This window comes from Nomascus leucogenys, chromosome 8, assembly GCF_006542625.1.
Source record: "Nomascus leucogenys isolate Asia chromosome 8, Asia_NLE_v1, whole genome shotgun sequence".
Lineage (NCBI taxonomy): Eukaryota > Metazoa > Chordata > Mammalia > Primates > Hylobatidae > Nomascus > Nomascus leucogenys.
Genome location: NC_044388.1, coordinates 27,174,661 through 27,191,281, shown reverse-complemented (window position 1 = coordinate 27,191,281; position 16,621 = coordinate 27,174,661). Strand labels below are relative to the sequence as shown.

Below are 16,621 nucleotides of genomic sequence, written 5' to 3'. Positions count from 1 at the left end.
ACCCCTTCTTCACTTCTGGGTGTTGATTTCTGAATGCTTATGTTCTGCCCATCCTCAGGCCCCAGTCATTACAGTCCTGAGGGCTCAGGAATAATGGGATTTGGATACTGGAAGGGCTGGCTTGATGGGAGAATGAAGTGGTGGGGAGCAGGGGGCAGACTCCGCCTGCCTGGCATCAGGGAGGGCTGGGGAGTACGGGGGTGCAGGGGCAGGGAGAAAGGGAGCCCTGTTCTCCGAGGAGAGGCAGGGCTAGGAGCTGGGCAGTCCAGGGATACCTGAGAAGAAGTGGGCCTTGAAGCCCTTTTTGGACACGGTGTTGTCGGACTTGAACTCGACGCGCATGTTGTTGTACTGGGAGGTGATGACCTCAGGCTTCTCAGAACCACAGAACTTGCCATGCAGCTTGGAGTCGGCTGTGAGTCCACTGCGCACCTCCACGAAGTCGTACTTGCACACCTGCAGGGAAGCCCAGCTCCAGGCCCGCCTCCTCCAGGAAGCCTCTCTTGACTACTCCTGCCCTCGGGAAGCTCTCTGTTCTGCACATCCTTTAGCCTTGACTTAGCTACGCCCCCTCACTGGATCCTCCCGTGCTCCCCAAGCCAGCCCTAAGCCTTCCCTTGCTCCGCACGCCTCCCTAACTCAATGTCCTTCCTCCCACTTGCTACATGTCCCCCCACCCCCTTTGGGGCCCTCCCTGCTGGGCCTCCTGTGCTTCCTGAGGGGGGAGCAGTCTCTCCTCGACATTCGCAGAGTGTTTCTGCCGGGCCCCCTCTCGGAGGACAGGAAGCAGGCACTGAGCTGAATGCCCACGCCTCACAGCTTCCTGCCCCACCTCAGCCCCCGGTGGGCACTTACATCATTGCCCTCTGTCTCAAAGAAGTCAAACTGCAGGGAGATGCGGTACTGGGTGGGGGCCACCAGCTGCCAGATGCAGTTCTTGTTGGGGGGGTACTCCTTGGGCCAGCCCGGGCTGGTGATGGAGCCGTTGAGCTTGGTGAGGAATCCGCCACAGGCAGCTGTGGGGACAAGGAAGGTGGCATCATCTGCGGGGACCCCCTGCCAGGGGGAAGGGCTGAGATGTGGGCTGGGATGCAGTAAGGAGAAGATGGGGAGCCTGTGGACTCCCCAAGGCTCAGGGACCTGTGTCTGGTCCCTCTGGGGCGGATGGGAGAAGGCAGGGTGGCCTGGGTGTCTTCAGGGGTGAGCCTGTAGGGAGGAGTGGGGGAGCTAAGGGGTCATAAGTGTGGCCATTTCTATCTTCTCTGCAAATGAACAGGCCAAGGATCTGCCAGGAGGGAGTGAGGGGGAATAAGGGGCCCAGGGAAAGCAGTTCAGGGAGGGGCAGTCCTGGGAGGTGCCGGAAAGGGAGAGCTCAGGGGCACGGCAAGATCGGCCTAGTGAGCCGGAGCCATTAGCCTCGGAGTGCTGTCCCCAGCAACTCGGGGCCATGCGTGGAGAGGCGGAAACAGTGCCTGTCCCACAACAGGGGTTTCCCAACCTGTAGATCATATCACCGTGGTGGGTGGTGATATCAATTAGCAAGTCAAGGTGGTCAATTACAAAAAAAAAACCCCAAAACACCCCAAGAATGAAAAAACTAAACAAACCCAAAGCCAGAATGCAGCCTATGGGGGGACAGTGTGTTCTCGGGGTTGCAATGTGACATGTGTTTCTTATCCATAAGCTATGAAAAGAGTGTTGGGGTATCCGTCTAGCTTTTCCAAGAAGGGGTCTGTCCAAGGGCATAAGAAATCTTGGCAGTGACTCAAGCCTGTGATCCCAGCACTTTGGGAGGCCGAGGCAGGAGGAGTACTTGAGGCCAGGAGTTTGAGACTAGCCTCGGCAACAAAGTAAGACCTCATCTCTGCAAAAAATTTTTTAAAATTAGCCGGGTAAGGTGGTGTGTGCCTGTAGTCCCAGCTACTTGGGAGGCTAAGGTGGGAGGATTGCTTGAGCCCAGGAATGGGAGGCTGTGGTGAACTAAGATTGAGCCACTGTACTTCCAGCCTGGGTGACAGAGCAAGAGCCTGTCTAAAAAAAAAAAAATAAAAAAAATTCTGGGCAGGTGGGCTGGTGCCAGGGAGAGAACAGGGTCGGAGGCAGTCGGGGGCACTCACCCTCACAGCGGCGCTTGTCTGGGGCCAGCTCGTACCCGGGGTCACAGCTGCACTTGTAGCTGCCCAGGGTGTTGAGGCATCGCTGCTCACAGCCCCCGCGGTTGGGCCGAGAGCACTCGTCCACCTCTGTGGTGGGAAGGAAAGGGTGTCACAGACTCCAGGCAGGGGCCTGGTCCCTCTTCCCACCTCTGCTTGGGGGTCAAGTCCAGGGTCCCTCATGCTTCTTATGACCACCTCTCACCCCCATTCAAGGGAAGAAGTTGGCTGTGAGCCTCACTTGTCCACTCAGCCCCAAGACCCACCCAACTCCCCAATGGCTGGAACCCCACAGAGCCTTCCTTCGGAACACACGGACTGGGTTGGTGTCTCTCACATGCTGTTCCCTGACTAAGGACCCCTCTTTCATTTCTCCTTCAATCCTTATGTGAAGCCTGTGGTGGAGGGACTGTTACTGTGCCCATTTTACAGATGAGAAACTGAGGTTCAGGGAAAATACCCTGCCCAAGGTCATATAGGTGAAAAAGACCTCCAACTGCCTTTTTTCCTCCCTGAATCATACAGCAGGTCCTGCCTCTAATCCACATTGGGGGACCTCTTCTCCCCAGGTAGCCCAGAGCTCCTTAAGGGCATGGCCCCGGGGTCTCACTGGCATCCATATGCCTCCTGGAGTCTCCGTGTTGAATGAGTGAGTGAAGAAGGAATGAAGGTCACGAGGCACCTTGGAGCAGGGGAGAGTAAGACAGGAGGCACCTTTGAAAAAGTTGACGGCAAAGCCCGCTTTGTTAATGGACCCATCAGAGACGAACTTGAGCCAGAGGCGGCTGGATGTGCTCTTGATGTCATCAGGCTTCTCGTAGCCACAGTAGCGCCCGATGAGGGTGCTGCTCTCACTGTGCCCGTCGCGCACCTCCAGATAGTCGTAGGCACAGCTGTCATGGCGCTCAATCTAGGGGTCGAGGCTTCATCAGTGGAAGGGGCTCTGGCTGCCAGAGACCCACCCCTGGGAGCCCAAAGAGAGGCAGCTGTCCCAGGGAGCAACTGCAGGATTCAAATGTCAGATCACAGGGCCACTGACCTACCTCAAAGGACTGGAACGTGAGGCCCACGTGGAAGCCCTCAGACACCTGGATCCGCCAGATGCAGACCTTGCTGGGCCGGTAATCGTCTGGGTAGTTGGGCGATTGAATGTGGCCATAGTCCTTTTTCACATCACCCCCGCAGATGGCTGTGGGGACACGGGATGGGGTGGGAAGGGGTGGTGAGTCAGCATGCTCTGCCCTGCTAGGGAGCTCTTTTCCCCACTCCTCCAGTCCCTCCCATGTCCCCCAACTTTTCAGTTCCCCACCAAACCCCCAGTCCCAGGCAATCCCATCATTCTCTCTGCTTCTTCCCTTGGGAACCCACAATCTTGCCCCTCAGGTGCCAGGAGGGAGTTGTTCTACGATGCCCAGAGACCTCCTATCTGACTCCTCCCGCCCGCCGCCTTCCTCAGTACCTTCGTAGACTGCAAAGAAGCCCTTTCCAACCCAATTGCTGCTGCTGCGGAATTCAACCCAGAGGCGGCTGTCAGTGGAGACGATAGGCTCAGGGAGTTTGGACCCGCAGAAGCGGCCTGCACAGACAGTGTGGATGGAAGAGTGGTGAACCCTGAGGACACCCTGTACAGAGGCCCCGCCTCTCCAGGAGGCTTCGGTGCTTGGGCCTTGATCTGTGGCCACCCTACTTCACATATTCCCAAGACTGTACACCCTCTGGTTGGCTTCTGTCTGGTCCAAGGTCCAATTTGGCTTAGGAGAGCCAGAGACCACTTGAGGGATAGGATATGAGTCTATTTCTAGGAGGAAAGATAGATCTTTATTTTTCATTTTATCTTATTTTATTTTTTTGAGATGGAGTCTCACACTGTCACCCAGGCTGGAGTGCAGTGGCGCGATCTCGGCTCACTGCAACCTCTGCCTCCTGGGTTCAAGCAATTCTCCTGCCTCGGCCTCCCAAGTAGCTGGGGCTACAGGCATCTGCCACCACACCCAGCTAATTTTCATATTTTTAGTAGAGATGAGGTTTTGCCATATTGGCCAGGCTGGTCTCAAACTCCTGACCTCAGGTGATCCACCCACCTTGGCCTCCCAGAGTGCTGGGATTTCAGGTGTGAGCCACCATGCCCGGCCAAGGTAGATCTTTATAATGTCCAACTATACATGTGTTCTATTTACCTTTCTAAAGAGCATACTACCATCATTATTTACCTTTTCTTATTTGGTCTCTATGCAAAGAAGAGACCGAATAAGAAATAAAATCGGAAATATAATCAGAAATAAACATGGCTTTCTTTACACATTACAAACTGCCCTCACAGACATGTTTTTATTTGGTCAAATGCAAAGGATGCCCCAGGACCCTAAATAAATCCCCAGAATCTGGGGACTAGGTCACAAAATGTCCACTTTGAAACAAAAATGAATAAGAATCGACATAAGTGAATGAGGTCGGCCATCTGTGGAATTCTTTGTAGTCAAGAATCAACTAGGAATGAGTTGTGTGTTCCTAATAAGGCCGGTGTTTCCCAACATTCAGCAAGGGACAGAGGGTGCTGGCCCAGGAATGTAAGTTATGAAAAAGAAACTCCCATCTTGGAAAAACACTAACACGTCTGCGAGAGGAAGTGCTGTTAAGGACAGCTGCTTTGAGTGACCAAAAAGAAATATTTAAATATCGGAAACTGGGGGGAAAATAGAGGTGAGCAAGATCCGTCTGGCTGTTTTAGGCATAGGCTGAGGAGAAGAGGTTCTGTTGCCAAAAGTGGCCCTGAGCTCCTTACCATCATGTCCAGCTAGGAGGAGATTCACACAGCTCCTTGGGCTTGCTGCAAATACCCTCTAGGATCACCTGCCTCCCTTTGCCCTAATTCTAGGTTCATTAAAGCACCTTCTGTTCTGTGTTTCTGACCCACTTACTCCCACTGACTCACCTCCTGCCCCCTACCCTCCTCGGGACAAAGTATCCTATGCAAACAAGGTCGGGCCACGGCACCCAGTGTGCAGCCCTCGGCAGTGAGTTAGGAGATGGGCTGGCAGGTTATGATGACTCTCTTTTGAGCCAGGCTGCACTGTGGGCACTCAAAAACCAGAAGGGCAGACAGAAAAAAATAGCGGAGCCTCTGAAAGTGCCCAGATGAGGAAGAGAGCCTGGGGCCATGGGGATGCGCAGAACAGCCTGTCTCTCTCAGTCAATTCCGATGACTCCTTGCACCCGTAGGGTGACAGCCAACTTCACAGGGAGGCCCAGAAGCCTGCACTGGGGACTCTGAAGTCCAGATCGAGGTCAGGACTTGCCTAAAGTCACGCAGCAAGTGAGTAATGCAGCTCTCTGGGACTAATGATGCCAGGACTCCTGGCTCCCACAACAGGATGTCATCCCTGGCCAGTGTTGGGCCCTGGAGGGGGATGAAGAGTGTGATGAGGGTGGTTCAGAGAGGGAATCAGCATGGAGGGGGCAGGGGGTGGCTGGTGCCGTTACCTCGGAGGGACGCCTTCCTCCAAAAGCCATCTCGGACCTCCACGTAGTCGTACCAGCACAGGCGGCTGCGGTACAGGTCCAGGGACGTGAAGTTCAGGATGATCTAGGGCAACAGGGGAGGAAGAGGGTTAAGCTGTCCCGAACGTTGCACCAGCCCTCTGCCAGCCCCATGATGACCACCGCCCACCTTACGCGAGGCAGGTCCCCACGGGTGAGAGTTAAGGGGCTCCCAAAAGGAGCTCCCGGCACAGAACCGGCCCTCCTCCACAGTTATCTGCGTATGGTCAGCTTTCTTCCCAGAAGGCCCAGGAGGAGAAGGAGCCGTCACTTTGGGTAGAACCCCTGGCTCCAGCTCTCTTCATAGTCAATTAGATAACACAACCTATAATACCTTCAAGAGGAACTGGTCTCTACAGTGGTAGGAAGGGCCAAGGGCTGCATGAGGGTACTGGGGGGTCTGAAGTAGGGACGAAGGGTCCCAAGAGGAGAGGCAAGGGGTAAGAAGGGCTGAATCGCCAATCATCACTTTTTTTTTTTGTCAGGGTCTTGCTTTGTCGCCCAGGCTGGAGTGCAATGGTACAATCACAGCTCACTGCAGCCTCCACCTCCCAGGCTCAAGCCATCCTCCGACCTGAGCCTCCCAAAGTGCTGGGATTACAGGAGTTCGTCACTGCGCCCGGCCCCATCATCATTTATTGAGTGCTGATTCTGGACAGGGGGACACACTAACTGCTGAAAGGACACCAGATCTGAATCCATCCCTGTCCTCAAGAAGCTCCAGGCTTAGGGAGGGATGAGACATACGCATGAGAAAGCTCAGACCCCAGTCACAACAGCCTGGGTGTGAATCTCCACTCTGCATTTCCTGCTGTGAGTCATCAAGCAAACCATGCAACCTCTGAGCCTCTGCTATGTCCTGCGTGCAATGGGGAGAAGAGTCCCTACCCTGACATCACACTTCCAAGGCACAGGCACTGTCTGTCCTGAGCCCCTCATTTCAGGCTTCGAGCTCAGGAAATGCTCGCTCGCTACTGGAGGAATGTTACATCTTGGTGAGTACCAATCCTCCTTAGCAGGTGGGCATTTTAACAGGTAGAGAATTTAATGATTTCCCTCCACTTCCAGGGGAAAACCACTTCCTTGGTAGGTTCCAGAGTGGGCCCAAAGCCTGCTGTGTATTCAGAGTTCCAACAAGTAGGGATTCCAGGGATGTGTTCGCTGTGACCTGCGAGGCCAGTGCAGCGGACTCTCAATGGTCTCAGGGGTCTCCCGCTCTGGGAGAGCTGGGTTCTCCGCTAGAGAAGGGGAGAGTCTGCCTCCCTTGTACCTTCTTGGAGAGTTAGAGGCAGAGTGGAGGCCAGGATGAAAAAGATTCCATGGTGGGCACTGGCAATTGCTGTCTGTAGCCAGGGTCAACTGGCTAGTCGGGGAGGAGCTCCTGGCTCCTGGTCACTCTGACATGGGCCCTATCAGAATACCTAGTGATTCCAATATCTGCCTAGAGGACCTTTCCCACTTCTTGGCTGCTCAGTTCCGCAACCTCCTCTCTCGGCCTCTCTATACCTTCTCGGCCACACACCAACATGTCACACCGTGCAGGCCGGCTTCATCGAGAATTGTCTGCCCCTCCATAATCTCAGCTTCAAGGGCCCCACTCTCCATTCAGTTCCCAGTCTTTCTGTCAGTTCTCATCACTGCGACCTTCAACCCACTGCACCCAGGGCAATGCCACTGCCGGTCACCCCCATCTACTCTCTCTCCTTACCCAGCTTAGCTCCACAGCCCATCCCTTTTCTTCTATTCTTTTTAAAAATTCATACATGAGTTTAACTATATTTATTTGGGGGACCTTTTATTAATTGTGGTATTCTGTGATATAATTGAGTAAGATGTTTTTGAAAAGCACACTATAGGCCAAGCGCGGTAGTTCACTCCTGTAATCCCAACACATTGGGAGGCCAAGGCAGGTGGATCACTTGAGGTCAGGCGTTCAAGACCAGCCTGGCCAACATGGTGAAACCTCATCTCTACTAAAAATACAAAAAAAATTAGGCAGGTGTGACGGTGGGCACCTGTAATCCTAGCTACTCAGTAGGCTGAGGCAGGAGAATTGCTTGAACCTGGGAGGCAAAGGTTGCAGTGAGCCTAGATCGTGCCACTGCACTGCAGCCTGGGCGACAGAGGAAGACTCTGTCTCGAAAAAAAGATAAAATAAAATAAAGAAAAGCACACTATATATTACTCTTGGTTATTATTATCATCATCAAAAGTTATTGTTACTATTAGAAGTCCTGGCATTTTGAAACTCTCAAGATGCAAGTCCGTTCTAGCTCTTGCAAGGGAGTAGATGGCGTCTCATTACCAAATGTGGACCAGACATGGTAGCTCACACCTGTCACTGAACACTTTGGGAGGCTGAGGCAAGGGGATCACTTGAGTCCATGAGTGTGAGACCAGCCTGGGCAACATAGTGAGACCCCCATCTTTAGAAAAATTAAAAAATTAGCCAGCTATGGTGGCATGTGTCTGTAGTTCCAGCTACTAGGAAGGCTGAAGTGGGAGGATCACCTGAGCCTAGGAGGCTGAGGCTTCAGTGAGCCGGGATTGCACTGGCTCACTGAATGGAAATTTGGTTTTATTATTTATACGTAATATATAATACATAATATATAAGATATATATGTATATGTATGTGTATGTGTGTGTGTGTGTGTATCTCCATCAGTAGAGACCTGCAGGGGGCAACTGAATAATTAAATTGAGAGAAATCAACACAATAGTATTCTAAGCAGCCATTGACTGAGTGCTGGCATGGAACAGCGACCACAATTCATTGCTGAGTGCAAGGTATGTTGCAAAAGCCCATATACGTGTGCATACAATTCCTTTTTGTCTTGTATATATATACATACATATATACACATCCATGCTCACATGCACATATATGCCTAGAAGGGTCTGGAAGGAGACACCAGAAAGTGTTACCAATGCTTAGTCACCTCTGAGGAGTGGGATCTGGAGGGTCAAGGGGAGAAAATTCACTTGTTATTTTAGGCATTTCTAGACTGTTCAAAAAGTTTACTGTGTGCATATGTTATTTGTATACCTAACAAACAACAAAAACAAGAGTTGCTGGGTGGAAGAAGGGATGCAGAGGGCCGAGTGAGGGCGCTCTGGCTCCTGACACACCCTCCACCACTCCTCCACGTGGCCTCCCTGCGCCTGCCAAGCAGTTCTGCTCAGCAGCTGTGCTGAGGACAAGCGCCCGCTTTCCTTCATCCTTAGAAGCAGCCTTGGCTCTGTCTGGGGAGGATGATGTCAAAGCTGCTGAGGACGAAACCACGCCCAGCCGGCAGAACCCCAGAGGGCCCACCCGAGACCTCCAAAGAAGCAGGAGGAACCAGGGGTCACATCACTCAGGAGGAAGAAACCTGCATTGGCCAAGAGAGGCATCCTACAGAGAGGCCCAGTGATGGCTATATTGAGACCGGAGGTGTCAAATTAAGAGTTGTTCTGGCTTCTGTCGTGTGGAAACAGCTGTGCTCTGGTGGCAAGGGCAATGCCCTTTGCCAGAGAAAACCTGGCCAGCCCCGCCGCTTCCGGCTGGTGACTTGGGCCTGTGGCTCAGCTTCCTTAAGGCTCAGTGTTTTTGTCTGAAATTGAGATGGGGCCGGGTGCGGTGGCTCATGCCCGTCATCCCAGCACTTTGGGTGACTGAGGTGGGAGGATCGCTTGAGCTCAGGAGTTTGAGACCAGCCTGAGCAACACAGTGAGACCCCATCTCTACAAAAAAATTGAAAAATTTGCCGGACATGATGGTGCATGGCAGTGGTCCCAGCTACTCGGGAGGTGGAGGTGGGAGGATCACTTGAGCCACGGAGGTCCAGGCTGGAATGAGCCATGATCACACCACTGGGCAACAGAGCAACTCTGTCTCAGAAAAAAAAAACAAAACCCCAAACTGGAAATGATTATAATGGCTCCACTGGGGAGTTGGGAGGATTCAATGAGATATGGGGTGCAGAGTCTCCTGGTGCACCCCGAATATAGGAAATACTCCTCATGCTTGCTGCATGCTGGCAGGGGAGAAGTAATAGGACACCTCTCTTCAGGCCACAGTGTGCCAGTTAAACATGTTGCCCCTTGGTGACTCACTGTCTGGCTTCAATCTGACTTTGCTGCATGATCTTTAGGCCCAACAACCAGTTCCTCTGTGCCTCTGTGTCCTTATTTATAAGAGGGTAATGATGATACTATCTGCCTCCCAGGACTTAGGGGAGTTCAATTCATATATGTGTAAAATTTACAAGTGCCTAACACACAGTAAGCACTCAATAAATGTTAACTTTGCTAGTAGAATGAAGTTTGCTTAAGATTTTTTGGTATTTGGAATGGTTCAGACTAGAATCCTGGAATTAGAGAGAAATAGCGTCCCTAGGGAAGTGGACCAGGATTTCCTCATTTAAAAAGATTAGGGGCTGGGGGCTGGGCACGGTGGCTCACGCCTGTAATTCCAGCACTTTGGGAGGCCGAGGTGGGCGGATCACGAGGCCAGGAGATTGAGACCATCCGGGCTAACACAGTGAAACCCTGTCTCTACTAAAAATACAAAAAAGAAAAAAAAAATTAGCTGGGCATGGTGGTGGGCGCCTGTAGTCCCAGCTACTGAGGAGGCTGAGGCAGGAGAATGGCTGAACCCTGGAGGCGGAGCTTGCAGTGAGCCGAGATCATGCCACTGCACTCCAGCCCGGGCAACAGAGCAAGACTCCGTCTCAAAATAAATAAATAAATTAATTAATTAATTAAAATAAATAAAAGATTAGGGGCTGGCCTGGGCGTGGTGGCTCACGCCTGTAATCCCAACACTTTGGAAGGCCCAGGTGGGCAGATCACCTGAGGTTAGGAGTTTGAGACTAGCCTGGCCAACATGACAAAACCCCATCTTTATTAAAAATATAAAAATCAGCCGGATGTGGTGGCACGTGCCAGTAGTCCCGATTACTTGGGAATCTGAGACACGAGAATCACTTGAACCCGAGATGCAGAGTTTGCAGTGAGCTGCACTCCAGCCTGGGCAACAGAGTAAGACTCTGTCTCTAAAAAATAAAATAAAATAAAATAATTAAATAAAATTAAAAGATTAGGAATATGGGAAAGATAGCAGCAGCTAACACTGGTTGAGTTCTCACTATGTGATAGGTACTACTCCAGGAACTTTATGTATATTAATTTGTTTAATCCTTATACCTTTATGAGGAGGAGACGGTTTTAAGAAGGGAATCATGGTTAGCAGATCAAACTTGATAGTACCCCCCTTGTGGTAGGTACTATTGCCAGGCTCATTTTATAGTTGGGGAAACAGGCCAGGCACGGGGGCTCGCGCCTGTAATCCCAGCACTTAGGGAGGCTGAGGCAGGATCACCTGAGGTCAGGAGTTCAAGACCAGACTGGCCAACATGGCGAAACCCTGTCTCTACTAAAAATACAAAAATTAGCCAGGCATGGTGGCACGTGCCTATAGTCCCAGCTACTTGGGAGGCTGAGGCAGAAGAATTGCTTGAACCCAGAGGTAGAGGTTGCAGTAAGCCGAGATCACGCCACTGCACTCCAGCCTGGGCAACAGAGTGAGACTCCATCTCAAAAAATATATATATAGATAGACGGGGAAACAAAGGCACAGAGAGGTTAAGCAACTTCCCCAAGACCACACAGCCAGTACATGGCACAGCTGTGAGTCAAACTCAGGCACTCTGGCTCTTAAAGTTACACCCTCCACCAATCCTCCACATGGCCTCCCTGGGCCTGCCAAGCAATTCTGCTCAGCAGCTGTGCTAAGGACGAGTGTCCATTTTCCCTTCATCCTCAGAGCCCCACATCCTTCAAGAAGCAGGAACTTAGGGTAGGATCCAGCACAGGCTTTGCAGAGAAGGGAGGGATCCCTTTGGCCTGGCTGGGGATGTGGAAGTCAGGGAAGGCATTAAGAATTTGGGTTGGGCCGGGGGGCTCACGCCTGTAATCCCAGCACTTTGGGAGGCCGAGGCGGGCGGATCGCCTGAGGTCAGGAGTCCGAGACCAGCCTGGCCAACATGGTGACACCCCGTCTCTACTAAAAATACAAAAATTAGCCGGGCGTGGTGGCAGGCGCCTGTAATCCCAGCTACTCGGGAGGCTGAGGCAGGAGAATCGCTTGAACCCAGGAGGTGGAGGTTGCATTGAGCTGAGATCGTGTCATTGCACTCCAGCCTGGGGGACAAGAGCAAGACTTCGTCTCAAAAAAAAAAAAAAAAAAAGGAAAGATGGTGAAACCCTGTCTCTCCTAAAAATACAAAAATTAGCCAGGGGCGATGGCAGGTGCCTGTGATCCCAGCTACTCGGGAGACTGAGGCAGAAGAATTGCTTGAACCCGGGGGGCAGAGGTCGAGGTGAGCCGAGATCGTGCCACTGCACTCCAGCTTGGGCAACAGAGTGAGACTCAGTCTCAAAAAAAAAAGAATTCGGGTTGGACCTTGAAGAACAGGTAGCCTATCAGGAGGCAGGGATGGGAATGAGGGCAGATATTGCCAGCTCCAAAAGTTCTTATCTTCTTGGCTCCTCTGCAAATGTTTAATCCGCTGACCATGATTCCCTTCTTTTTTTTTTTTTCCTTTTTGAGAGTGAGTCTTACTCTGTTGCCCAGGCTGGAATGCAGTAGCACAATCTTGGTTCACTGCAACCTCCACCTCCCGGGTTTGAGCAAGCGATTCTCCTGCCTCAGCCTCCCGAGTAGCTGGGACTACAGGCATGCACCACCACGCCCAGCTAATTTTTGTGTTTTTAGTAGAAACAGGGTTTCACCATGTTGGCCAGGCTGGTCTCAAACCCCTGACCTCCAGTGATCCACCCGCCTCGACCTCCCTAAGTGCTGGGATTACAGGTGTGAGTCACCGCACACGGCCAATTCCCTTCTTAAAACCGTCTCCTCCTCATAAAGATTCTCCTCCGTTGCTGGGGAACCACTGTCAGTCCTCTCCATGCCATCTGCTAATTACATGAGTGTAGACTTCGGGGATCTGAAAAGAAGGCTTTCCAGGTGGCTCTTTTACTTTGACATACCCATGACCGGCAGAATCAATTGTATATGGCAAGATTTACCTATCATTCACATTTCTGGCAATAAGCTGAGAATTGGGAGGCAAATGAAAAACAACTTCTCCACAGCCAAAATAGATGGCAAAGTCCATCCACTAAAGCAGGCAGCATTATTTCAGGTTTACCTTTGAAGGACCATAGACTTTGGAGTCAGAAAGTCCTAGAACCGAATGCCAATTTCACCACTACTACTTGTGTAAACTTGGGTAGATTACTCAAGCGCTTGAAGCCTCCATTCTCTTGGCTGTACAATAGGGATAATACTACCTAGGTCGTAAAAGTGTTATGGGGAATAGCGAGGTCTGGCATGTAAGGTGCCTAATGCTCTCCGTGGTACATAATCATTAAACAATAGAGAGGCCATTAGTATTTTACTACACCTGGCTCTTCATGCCCTTTCAATGTTCACGTCCCCAGGGTGTCACTTGGCTTTCCTTACAACTCTCCAATTTCATTCAGGACTGTGGATAGTTTTTGCTTCGTGTATTTCTACAACCATGCGTTGATTAATCTGGAATTTTTATAGCTAGCCCTTTTCTCTTTCTGCGGCTCCAGGCAAGCTTCTGAAAAAAAGGACAGGAGTCCTCTGGGAATTGCAGCGGGAGCAGCCCCAAGGCAGAGAGAGATGCTTTTGGGGCAAGGCCATGTGTGTCCACTAGAGAGACTAGTGTCAGCCCAGGCCAGCCAGGAAGAACAGGGAAGGAAGCTGATCGTAGCCCAATGCCATACCCCTGCCGATTGCAAAACCTCCTGGACAGGAAGGTAAGTAGCGTGCCACCTGACTCCGCTGCTCAGGGCCAGGGACCGTCTTGTGTGTCTGTACATCCCTGGTGGCTGGCTCAGTGCTGGGCACATAGTAGGCACACAGGTTTGCTGAAGAGCACTAAAGTAATTGTCGAAATGCAGCAGGGCTTTAGAACATACATAATATTGCAATCACTGACTCTTGTGTCATAATCCAATTTTGTGTAATTTTGGAGAAGTTACTAAATTTTTCCAAGCCTGGTTTCTCATACCCAAAACAGGGATAATGTTAGCATCTGGCCCATAATGTTGCTGTACGATAATGTTGGACATAACACACATAAAGAATTTAACATGGTCGGGCGCAGTGGCTCATGTCTGTAATCCCAGCACTTTGGGAGGCCGAGGCAGGCGAATCACCTGAGGTCGGGAGTTCGAGACCAGCCTGACCAACATGGAGAAACCCGTCTCTACTAAAAATACAAAATTAGCCGGGTGTGGTGGCACATGCCTGTAATCCCAGCTGCTCAGGAGGCTGAGGAGGTTGTGGTGAGCTGAGATTGTGCCATTGCACTCCAGCCTGGGCAACAAGAATGAAACACGTCTCAATAGTAATAATAATAATAATAATAATAATAATAATAATTTAACACATACCTGCTCAATCATATGTTCAATCATTGTTAGTTATTGCTATTATTATCGATGGGTGAGATTTCCCAAGGCTGGAGTAATGGGAACCCTTTAGAGGGAAACAAAGGAAGCCAGGGCATAGCTGGTGGAAAACAGCAAAAAAGGAATGCAATTTTTTGTTGTTGTTTTGAGACAAGATCTTGCTCTGCCCCCTGGCATGAGTGTAGTGGTATAATCATAGCTCACTGCAACCTTGAACTCCCAGGCTCAAGCAATCCTCCCACCTCAGCCTCCCGAGTAGCTGGAACTACCAACACCCACCAGACACCCAGCTAATTTTTAAAATTTTTTGTAGAGATAGAGTTCCCCTATGTTAGCCAGGCTGGTCTCAAACTCCTGGCCTCAAGTGATCCTCCTGCCTCAGCTTCCCAAAGTGTTGGGATTACAGGCATGGGCCATATACTGGCCAGAACTGCCATTTTTTAAGTGAGATTCAGAACAAGGAAGAATGGGTTCATTTTTAAGGGAAGATGGTAGAATATCAACCAAGAGAGAAGCCAGAATTACTCAACTCTCAATAAAAATCTGTCCTACGTAAGAATGATCTTCAAATTACAACAAATGAAAATAAGCATTGTTTGAAAAGGAAATAGAAGCTCAATAACATAGAAGGAGGAGAGCCCGTGAGCACCTCTCTACATTGGTTTTTGTCTCCAAGCTCATCAGTGACATCAGAGGAGACAGTCAAATAATTTGCAGATGTGATCAGCATGTGTAATCTGCAGGACTCAGAGTAAAACCTTTCCCAGTCTTCAAAGGGGTGTGTGTGTGCTGGGAGGAGAGTAAGGAGTGGATTCTGGGAATTGCAAACCACTCAGCCAAACGTCAATCCCCAATGAAACAGATGGTCTGTGACCATTTAGAAAAGAAACACTTGATTACTAGGAGCCAGTTTGGGTTCACTAGAAACAAGGCAGGTCGAACACATTTGTCTTCCTTTTAAAAGGGGTTTTATCAACTGGTGGAACAGTAGATTTAATTTGGTAAGGCATTGCATCTTACGTATTCAGCATTTATGAAACACTTCTTGGGCCAAGGATAGAAAGAAGACCAAGGTATGGTCTCAGAAGGAGCGTACATCCCGGTCAACTGGTGGTCACCTGTGGCTGGATAGTAATGACCTTAAGTGGCATCATAACTGGTGTAACAACTGCTCAAAGCCTAGATTAACAGACTAATGTCAATTTGGAGGGAAATCTTGGTTCTTCTTTGGTTTGTGTGCTGTTCTATGTTTTGATCAAAGGCCAGGATGAAGACCTAAAAGACATGCTTATCAAAGGAGCTCATGGCAGAGGTAAAAGAAGGGCTGCCTGATGGATGGTGAAATTCTGATTCGAAATGATCTATGTCAAAATGAACAATGGAACCAATAATAGAATTGAACCCAGCTCAACGCCACATTATGACATTAAGAACCATGCCCCAATCAAGGAAAATAAAGTCTTGTAGCTCATTCTTGGGAGCAATAAAAATATGAAGGACACAGAAGGTCTGGAGTTGGTGCAGAGGTCCAGAGTCTGTGTGAAAAGACCGTGAATAGATCTAAGAAGGGATGGGAGTAGTCTCCCACATTAGGAGGGCTGACATGGGAAAGAGGGAGTGAGTTATCCTGAACTGCTCTTGAGGAAAGTACTGGAGCAATTGGGGGGCTTAAGGGAGAAGAGATGTTGTAACATTAAGAGCTGGCTATAGGCCAGATGCGGTGGCTCACGCCTGTAATCCCAGCACTTTGGAAGCCTGAGCCAGGAGGATCACTTGAGCTCAGGAGTTCAAGACCAGCCTGTGCAACATGGCGAAACCCTGCCTCGACCAAAAATAGAAAAAAAATTGCCAGGCATGGTGGCGCACATCTGTGGTCCCAGCTACTCCAGAGGCTGAGGTGGGAGTATTGCTTGAGCCTAGGAGGCAGAGGTTGCAGTGAGCTGAGATCGTGCCACTGCACTCCAGCTTGGGTGACAGAGTGAGATTCTGTCTCAAGAAAAAAAAAAAAAAAAAAAGAGCTGGCTAGAGAACAGAATGAATTATTCTGAAAAGTAGTGAGCCTCTCATCACCTTAGGTATTCAAACAGGGCTAAGCAACCATGCAGTGGGAAACCTGACCCACGGGCTTGGGGGCCCTCCCCACACTCGGTGTCCACCCTGCTTGCCACCAATTAGTAACGAGCAGGGAAGGCTTCCTGAAGGAGGTCACATCCGAGCTAGACTGTGAAGATGGAGACAGCTCTGACCCGATCCCGCAGTATGCCTGAAGCCAGCCCCACGTGGCAGCAAGTATGAGAACTGGGCACTTCCCCACAAGGTAAGACAGAAGGTGGAGGTGAGCTTTCCCTATGGATCAGAACTGATACAGCAGGTGACAGGTAGAGGGAGGAGAAATAGAGTGCCAGTGGAGAGCCAGGCACAGAAAATCAGGCCCACAGAGC

The 16,621-nt window shown here is 50.5% G+C and overlaps 1 protein-coding gene across 4 annotated transcripts in view; it reads right to left on the bottom strand.

Moving 5' to 3' along the window:
• The window catches only part of BMP1 (bone morphogenetic protein 1), a 47,564-nt gene that overhangs the window by 14,664 nt on the left and 16,279 nt on the right, over nt 1–16,621 (bottom strand). For 3 of the 4 annotated variants that reach the window (XR_004031301.1, XM_030816940.1, XM_030816942.1), the window contains exons 9-15: nt 5,634–5,736; nt 3,613–3,729; nt 3,197–3,342; nt 2,868–3,063; nt 2,118–2,243; nt 856–1,016; nt 276–456 (exon numbers count right to left, since the gene is read on the bottom strand). Coding sequence is in view for 3 of the 4 variants with exons in the window: in XM_030816940.1 (XP_030672800.1) it covers nt 276–456; nt 856–1,016; nt 2,118–2,243; nt 2,868–3,063; nt 3,197–3,342; nt 3,613–3,729; nt 5,634–5,736 (1,030 nt within the window). In the remaining variant the exon portion in view is untranslated. The remainder of the gene's footprint in view (nt 1–275; nt 457–855; nt 1,017–2,117; nt 2,244–2,867; nt 3,064–3,196; nt 3,343–3,612; nt 3,730–5,633; nt 5,737–16,621) is intronic. The other variant, XM_030816941.1, reaches the window with a different exon arrangement.